General features: G+C 33.3%; 1 protein-coding gene across 2 annotated transcripts in view; it reads left to right on the forward strand.

Moving 5' to 3' along the window:
* Window positions 1-9,504, forward strand: part of KCNJ3 (potassium inwardly rectifying channel subfamily J member 3) — a 157,511-nt gene extending 148,007 nt beyond the window's left edge. The window contains exon 2 of one of the 2 annotated variants that reach the window (XM_015110128.3): window positions 8,615-8,839. In XM_015110128.3, the coding sequence (XP_014965614.1) occupies window positions 8,615-8,620 (6 nt within the window). In that variant the 3' untranslated portion in view covers window positions 8,621-8,839. Of the gene's footprint in view, window positions 1-8,614 lie in introns of both variants that reach the window. The other variant, NM_001261696.1, reaches the window with a different exon arrangement.
* The last annotated feature ends 528 nt before the right edge of the window (window positions 9,505-10,032 follow it).

The following is a 10,032-nucleotide window of genomic DNA, read 5'->3' on the forward strand; positions in this document are numbered from 1 at the left end:
AGAAAGTAGTTACTACAAAGTTAGTTACTACAAAGTTAAGTCAAATTTGTTCAGAGAAGACCAGGTTGACAGTGATAGTAAATTGGGCTCAGTTCCTCATGTTTGTTTTACTCAGTTCATTATATACACTTCCTCGTATTCCAGAAATATAGACAACATAGTCTGTATCAAATTGCCAGAAATTAACTTAGTGAAAATTATTCTATGCATTGATCTGTTTCTGAGAAATTAGATGATCACTAAAGAATTATTTAAAATATATCTGAACTAATCTTTTAATTAATTGGAAACTTAATAATCATGACTGATAATAGTGATCAATGATTGAACCTTTATTATTTACCAGCTAATATAGTAGGCCCATAATTAGGTTATATCATTTGTAGTCACAATAACCATATACATTATATATTTTATATGGTACTACTACCCATATTTTATACAAGGTTCGGATAATTATAACATGCCCAAGGTCTTACTAACAGTGAGATATCCAAACAGGAACAATCTCAAGTTTATATTCAAAGCCCATGTTTTTTTGCTTAATATTTCCCTGTCTCTCCTAAATCTATTTTCAGCAATACGATTGTGAAGTTTCTGTCATGTTTTCTACCTGACCGTGAACCTTTAGCATCTGCACTTATCTTCCTTTTAGAACATCTAACGTTGTGTTCTGTTAATCATTGCTAAAAATCTGTTTTTTCTCTTGTTCTGAGAATTTAGAAACCTTAAGTATTGTATTTGAAATATTTGTTTATAAAATTCTTACTGAAGCTTTATTTTCTGACAAATATAACTGGGCTTTTCTTCTTTTGTATTTTTAGTTTTTTAAAATTCTTTGACCTAGCTTGAACAGTAGTGGCAAACTGATGTCTGAGAACACGTTGTAAGACCAAGTGCTTGTAAATAATAGAGGATGATATTGAGTTGAATGCATGCCAGAACCTTCTACTCCTCACTAAAAGTCTATTTTGAGCAGAATATGTGGAGATAAAGAGATTCCATCTTTTTGAAAACTGCAGTTTCTAGAAGCAATTTATGTATTCTTAATGACTTTGCAACCTATATCTCAAAAGAGCCTGTTGCCAGTAACCTTATATTGTTGAACTGTATTGTATGCAGTGTCTTTGTGTTTTATAAACAAGATTTAAAAATAAAAACATCATAAGCTTCTTCAGAAAGTTTATACTTTGCATTTGGGTTCAGCTCAGTACAACGCAATAGAGAACATGCAGAGAATGCCAAGTTAGTGTTATAGTTAATGTATCTTGGGAGATGGGTGAAATTTTGGAAGTACCTTAGAGAAGAAACAGCTATAGTCCTCATTTAGTAATCCTCAGGGCAATATGTAGAGTGGACTAAGAAGTTACTTGGTGATATACAACATGCTCTGCATGCTAAGCTATTAGCTGATTCATTTATTGAAACAACTGCCAATTTGAAGAAAATAATAGAATAGATTCAGGGAAAAAAACTAATATGTTATTTGGTTAAATTTTCAGGTTTTTTTCTTCTGTGTATGTGCCTGTGTAAATTAAAGCTGTAGTCATATAGCCTGTATTTAAGGATTCTTCTGGGAAAAAATTATCAATATTTATTGTGCATGTAGTTCACATATGTCACTTAATTTCATTTAATTCTCACAATCTTCATGTGAAATTAGGGTGGGCCTTAATTTACAGATAATGAAACTAAAGCTTAAAGAGATGTATTAGTTTTTTTAAGGTCACGTATTAATTACTGGTGGAGCTGGGATTCAGTGTTTGATGTTAGGTGCATCTGGCATTAAAACCGATGCTTTACCCTCTCTGCAACTGGCCTCTAGGGCTGATATGACCTGCTTACTGTGGATACCAGAATATCAGCTAGCATTGTCCTATAGAATCTCTTTGCTTCAGATCCTTATAGTGATACCAAAAGGTTTTGTTTATTCAGGAAAGTAATTAAGAAATCTGGATCCCACACTAGAAACGAACAGTGTACAATTTACTTAATAACTAATAACTCAAATATATGTATATACACATACACATATACCACCTGTATATATTTGTACAAATAATATTAATGTTTAATTCTATGTTTCGGTTTAATATGCTTTCACTAAGGAAGTCATTAGATAGTAAAGTTATTTGTTAAGAGCTTAGGTTTGGGAATCAGTATGAGTTCTGGACTTAGCTCTGCTGTTTACTCTCTGTTACTTGAAATTTCAAGCTCTATCCTTCTCCTGGAAATATGAAAATAATAAAATCTTGTTTATAGTTTTGCCTTTATGAGATAGTGAGATGAAATATATAAAACCTATATATAGCACACTACTTGGTACATTGTTACTCAACATGTAATTATTATCACCACTATGATTTTTATGTTTATAATTAGCAATTTTAACCAACAGTCACATGAGCAAATATTTATTTTTCCCATCCAGTAGGAAGATGATTCATTCATTATTTTAATTCTTAAAAATTCACTCATCAATTGGTTTCCCATACTTTTTCCACATGTAATGGCAGCTACAATAAATATCACTAATATTTATTAAGACATTTGCTAAACACATTGCATACAATATCTCATAAAATTATTCCAATTATCCTAGAATACAAGTACTATTATTATTATTATTATCAAGATTAGGAAAACAGGGGTTCAGAGAGGCAAAGCACTGTCCCAAGTTAAACAGCATAGGTGCTAGAGGTGGGACGCGGCCCCATGGTTGTCTGACACCACAGTACTTACTCCAGGGAGTTGTGCAGAGTGCCTCTGGTGTTCATCCCTGAAGAAAGGTTCATTTCTTTCATCACTTGCTTTTATTTTTATTGTGTCAAATCTGGTCCCCTTGACCACAAAATCACAGACTTGATGCTCTTGTACCCAAAAGTTGACACTTTAATTTGAATATTCATTAATTATATTACTAGTGCTAAACTCTCTTTTGTTTCTTCTTTTGCCTACACAGTACTACTTGATAGAGAGACAGGATTAAGAGCATGAATCCTCAAGCCTGATTTCTTATGTTCAATTTCCAGCTGCTTCAACTTTATGGGATCCTACTATCTTGTATCCCTCTGTGACTCAGTTTCCACCTCTAGAAAACAGGAAGGGGGATAACAGTCTCTTCCTCGAGGAGTTGTGAGGATTAAAGACAACTTGTAAATAGTGTTTAGAGAGATACTTGACATATAATCCTATAGAGGCAGTATTACCACATGGCTTAACTGAAGGGGATTTGCTCTTTTTTTTTCTGCTTTTGTTTAACGTATGTGTGACAAAACACAGCCACAGCCACCATTACAGGAGAATGCTCTTTTGCTCTCTCTCCTCTCTCTTTCTCTCTCTGGCTCTGATTCTCTCTATCCTTCTATCCGTCTTTCCTCTTTCCCTTTCTTCTCTCCCCCAACCTCCCCCAAACACATCTATATTGGGTAAGGTTTAGATAAAGCCTCCATGTGCAGAAGTTATTGATTGTGTGATACTTTCTGTGTCACAGCATTCAGACATTCCCTATTGGCCTGTAGTTATATTGTTTTTAACCATATTGTGCCCCTTTTGTGTGAGTGACACATCCACCATCTCCAGCTAGGAGAAACAATGGAAAATAACTGAGTTAGAGATATCCTGAAAGTTTAATTAAGGACTTGTCAAATAACAACTCAGTTTGTCATTTTCACTTTAAAACCTTCCACAGATCTGTTCTTTGAATGAATGTTTAATTCAGTTAAAAGGATGAACTTAGTTCAGTTTAAAGGCAGAGTCAGGAAAGGAAAATGTCAAAAATAAAGAGGTTAGACTATGTTGCTTCTACCATTTTAAATGGACATGCTGATACTGGAATAAATTACACTAAACAGTAATATATACCCTTTTAAATCTGTGAATATTGCAATGCAATGCACAGAATAAATCTTTTTTTTCTTTATACAAATTTTTTTTTATCTAAGGATTCAAAAGTTCCAGCTATTTCCAGTAGCAGCATCTGTTGCTTTGCCAGTTTCCACAGAGATGAGCTCGTGTTGATTTTCACCACATTTGTTCAAGTCTGGAATCTGGTTAAAACATGCAAACAGTTGTGTTGCTGGCTAAGAGGTGCAATCGCATAGTACCCTTTGAATAATAGTAGTCACTTGCATTTATTTTAATTCAAATGGCATTTCCAGTTATGAATCTAAGCATGGATTATTTTAAAATAACTTTAATTAGAATAAGAAATATAAAGCATTCTAATTCTAGAAGGAAGAATGAAATGATACATGCATGTTCTTAGAAACCATAATGATATCTACTTTAAATCTTCTCAGTTGAAATTTGCATTTTATTTTTTCATCACCATTTTGGGATAACTTTTGCAAAAAGAAGTACTCTCTCAATTATATTTATCTTAGTTCATTGTCTGAGATGCAGATTGGCAAACATAGACATTTTTCTGTTATCCAATTTATAAATCTTCCATATCCTTATCCATGTATTGATTGCAAATTCATAAAACCTGAGATGAAACCAGGTTTTAAAACTATGATTGTGAATTGGAAATGTCTGCTATTTGGGTACCTACATCTAATGAAAGTAGGACAGGAACAGTAGAAAAACAAACAAAGGTTAAGGTGCTGGCAAATGTTCTTGGCATGTTTAACATAGTATTAACATTGATTTTAGCCATTCTGCTTGCTGCAAGCCTTTTAATACACCCCATATGTCCATACTTAGTCTCCTCTGCTATTAGGGATAGTTAGGTGGAAAATGTTGAGAAACCCTAAAAGCTGGAAATATGAGTAATATAACTTTTTTCTATATTTTTAAATATTTTTGAATGTTTAATTGTCTGACAATTTTAAAAGCAAATTACTGGCCGGGCATAATGGCTTATACCTGTAATTCCAGCACTTTGGGAGGCTCAGGTGGGAGGATCACTTGAGGCCAGGAATTTGAGAGCAGCCTAGGATTTGGGAGGCTGAACTGAGAGGATCACTTGATGCCAGGAATTTGAGAGCAGCCTTTTGTGAGACCCCATCACTACAAAAAATTTAAAATTAGCCAGACTTGGTGGCTCATGCCTGTAATACCAGCTACTTGGGAGCAACAGGCAAGAAGATTGCTTGAGCCCAGGAGTTTGAGGCTACAGTGAGCTGTGATCCCACCACTGCACTCCAGCCTGGGTGGCAGGACAAGATCCCATCTGAAAAAAAAAAAAAAGAATGTTATATCATAGCCAGTGACTTTTAAACTTAATTCTTAATTTTCTATATTACTCATATGGGATAAATTACAAAAATGTAAAAATTTCTCACACATATTAAGTCACCTTACTAATTTTCAGGAAGAACAGGAAATGCAAGTGACTAGTATAGAACAATAAAAACACTAGTCATTAATGGGCATTGCCTACACAGCAAGCAAGGTTCTATGTCTTTTACTTTCAAACTCTCAGTAGGTTTCTAAGAGAAGATATGTTGTTATGCCTAATTTATAAACGAGAAAACAGGGCGAGAGAGCTTTAGGTAATTTTCACAAGCTATTTAATAGTGACATTGACAGCCAAATTCATAAACTTTTTAATTATGTTTCAGATGTTGCCTCATGTATGTGAGTTTGCTGGGAAAATAAGTAAAGTTAATTTTATATAGTAAAATAGATTCTCCACCTTCCTTTTCAGTCGAAATCATGCATTGGCATTTCAGTAACAATGATTACAAGTATTTTAATGCCAACAAACATTTGAACACACGTTTCCACTGTAGATGTCGTAGCACTTTAAGTAACTTAATAATTGATGGCCTGTTTTCCCAGTGTTAACATTTTATAAGACTTTATTTTCCCAATTGTCATGGTAAAAGCAGGGGCAAAATTTTGATTTCTTATTTAATATTATTTTCCCAATGTAAAAAAAAAAAAAGACCACCAAAATGAAATGGGCTAAGATGGCGATATCATCAAATTTATTTCAAAATTTACTTTGTGATTGTTAGAAATAATTGAACAGACTTCATAACCTGAATTTACTTTAACTTGATGTTAATATGTATTTATATTAATCAAAGGACAAACTTACAAACTTTCCTTACATTTTAAGACACTGAATGATATTAAGTATGTGACCTCACTTAGGATAATTCTGCCTGACATCAATTTTCAATGAAAGAAGTTTTTAAAATTAAAAAAATGGCTGGGTTCAAAATGAGCCTGAGTAACATGGCAAAACCCTGTCTCTACAAAAAAATACAGCTACTTGGGAGGCCGAGGTGGGAGGATCACCTGATCCCAGGGAGGTCGAGGCTGCAATGAACTGAGATCGTGCCATTGCACTGCAGCCTGGGCGACAGAGACCTCATCTTGAAAACATAAAAATAAAAAAGATTGTACGGCAGGATTATCACTTAGTAAAAATATAGTCTTTTTTCTCAAATTTAAATTAATGTCGTGGATGGGAAAGACTTAAAATGACAGTGGTTGCTTTTAGGGAGAAAATATAAGGCACTTCCACATTATTTGTTTTATTATTTCTTAACAATAACATCAGATATTTATTCTTTATTCTAGATACTTTTCTTTATCTTTAAATTTCTCAAAATAAAACCAAGTAGATATATCAGGAAATACGTTTATTTTTCCTGATTAAGTGATAATCTATGATTTTTCTTATGAAATACTTAGAGGCCAGAAAGTTATTAGAAAATACGGAATGCTGCTATGTGTGTGTTTACACTTAATATTTTAAAACTCATTTTATTGTCTTATATATAAATGTTTCTGGGGCTATTCCTCACATAAAATTGATTATAAACACGGATATTTGATCATGGTCAGATTTGCACCATTACAGAGTTTAAGTGATAACTGCATTCCTAACTAAAATATTAGAGACATTGCAGCAAAGTAAAATAACAATGACAATTAAACACACACACACACACACACATAAATAGGATGATACATTTTTTCTCTATAGCTTATTAGATCTGTGCTCAAGAAAGGTCAAGAGACTTAACCTCTCTGAGCACTAAATTCCTTGTTTTTAAAATACATACAAGAATATCTTCTTAACAGGACCATACTAAGGATTAGAATGGAAAAAAAAAAAAAAAAGAGGGAAGAAGAGAGAGAGCACCTAACACAGTGCTAGTCACATGATAGATACTAATTTTCTACATGAGTTTATTTTAAAACTGTCATAAAAAAATAGTATATAGTGGTAACTAATTCTTTGGTAATATCCAACAATTTTCATAAGGCAAGATTTTGGAAGGATTCAAATGTGGCTTCTTAATTACGCATTATATCCTAATTATCTTTATGTATTGTATGTGTGATTGCTAGTCAGTTAGAAAAAAGACAGACATCCCTTCCTCCAAACTATGCCAGGCTCAAAAACAATAGAAATTACTTATAATGGATGGGGGAGAATTGAAATGAATGAAGAAAAACTATCATCATTTATTTAAATTACACTTAATTATTGAAGGGATGATTTTTAAAATTCATCATTATCTTACATTTTAATAGCATTTAATAGAAGTCTGATAGACTTCTATTAAAGTAGAGAAATTGGTGAATTTTACTACTTACAGAAAATCATGTCTTTTGACTAACATGAGACAGAAATTTGATACATGTTTTTAATATATTCCTGTACTTCCAGTCTTCACAAAATGAATATTCACAAGTTGACTGATTTGATTGTAACACAATCGAAATAAATGATTTATGAAGAGAACAAAATTGAGTAAATTAGAATACCATGAGGCAAATGATATTCAAGGAACATAATTGATAAACTGAAAAAATTTACATCTGATAGCCAGCATCCGGGTCCAGTATTCCTAGAGCAAGAGTGCAACTTGATACATCACATGGCCCAGATCACTGATTTTAGCATATGGATTTCTGAAACTTGAGCAAAAGTTTATTCTGGCCTTACAGATGCAAAAGAATGGAACCACCATAATGGCTTTTCTTTTTCTAGCATGTAAATATTACTACCTTTTATTGGTTTAGCAAATACTTGGGAGAGTTACCTTTTGTCCTCCTGCCCCCCGCCCCTCCCCCCCGCCCCATAGCAAGCCTTTGCTAGGTAAAGAGAAAAAGGTAAGCTCTCATTAATGGAGTCACCTATTGTAGATATTATATGACAAATTTTACATTTCTGTATGTGTTATTTCATGGTCACATCAACATTGTGAGACAGGTGTTGTTGACAGTGCTTTACTCTGCAGAAGAATAAAGTGATACTCAGTTAAATATATTTTCTAAGTTTACACAGTATTAAAGTTTAGATTCAATGTTAGATTTGCTTTATTTATGACACTGTTTCTTAAATGATGAAAAATTGTTACATAATTTTTCCACTTATCTCCTTATAGGGACACGTATGTTCTGAAATTATTCTATGCTACTTCTGCTTTTGGTTTGTGGTTAATATTTATGTAATGACGCATCGTCCTTCTGTGTATCAAAGCTATTAACGTAGAATACAACTTTTAATCTATTCTATTATTCAGGCTTCAGATAAACAGTCCAAAACCTAGATAAGAAAGTGAAATGAATTATTTAGGCCAAACCAGCTTTACATGTGCTTCCACTATGTATAATTTATCAAGAATTTTCTCTTTTCTTGTAGGGATGACTTGTCAAGCTCGAACATCATATACTGAAGATGAAGTTCTTTGGGGTCACCGTTTTTTTCCTGTAATTTCCTTAGAAGAGGGATTCTTTAAAGTTGATTACTCCCAGTTCCATGCAACATTTGAAGTCCCCACCCCACCTTACAGTGTGAAAGAGCAGGAGGAAATGCTTCTCATGTCATCCCCTTTAATAGCACCAGCCATAACTAACAGCAAAGAAAGACATAATTCTGTGGAATGCTTAGATGGACTAGATGATATTACTACAAAACTACCATCTAAGCTACAGAAAATTACTGGAAGAGAAGACTTTCCCAAAAAACTCTTGAGGATGAGTTCTACAACTTCAGAAAAAGCCTACAGCTTGGGAGACTTGCCCATGAAACTTCAACGAATAAGTTCAGTTCCGGGCAACTCAGAAGAAAAACTGGTATCTAAAACCACCAAGATGTTATCTGATCCCATGAGCCAGTCTGTGGCTGATTTGCCACCAAAGCTTCAAAAGATGGCTGGAGGAGCAGCTAGGATGGAAGGGAACCTTCCAGCCAAATTAAGAAAAATGAACTCTGATCGCTTCACATAACAAAGCACTCCCTTAGGCATTATTTAATGTTTGATTTAGTAATAGTCCAATATTTGGCGATGAGGTAATTCTCCCTAAGGAATCTGAAAGTATATTTTCCTCCCAGTTCTACAAGCATATTTGAGAACCCTTCCTTTCCCAAGTATTGCTAATGTGCAGAAAGCAACAGTTACGGAGGGAGGACATCATAAGGAAGTTATTAACGGGCATGTATTATCACATCAAGCATGCAATAATGTGCAAATTTTGCATTTAGTTTTATGGCATGATTTATATATGGCATATTTATATTGTATATTCTGGAAAAAAAATATATATATATATATTTAAAGGGGAAATACTCTCCCCGACATTTCTAACATATATATTAAGCCAAACATGAGTGAATAGTTTTCAGGGCGATAAAACTAAATATATGTCTGTGTGTGTGTGTATGTATACACACATATACATATATATATATACACATACATACACATACATACATACATACATATATATCTGATAAAATTGTGATGTTTTGTTCAAAGTTGTAGTTCTTGTGCATGTTTACTTTATTAGAGTAGGAAGGCTACTGGCATTAATTATTAATACCAAATATTTTAGCCTTAAATTTTTGTCATTTTAAAATCTGATTTAATGTTTTCTGCTGTTTAAGGTCCTGGGAGGCTTTCAATTGTATTTTATATGAGAGAATCACACAAGTTTGTGCTATCTATGGCCCTGCAAAAATATAACCATTACATGTTTAAATTGTAAACTTTAGAGCATACCAGTACTCAGTATAGCACCGAACATTTCTTATGATTTTTAAAAGTTGCTAGTACTGGG

Source organism: Macaca mulatta, chromosome 12, assembly GCF_049350105.2.
Source record: "Macaca mulatta isolate MMU2019108-1 chromosome 12, T2T-MMU8v2.0, whole genome shotgun sequence".
NCBI lineage: Eukaryota > Metazoa > Chordata > Mammalia > Primates > Cercopithecidae > Macaca > Macaca mulatta.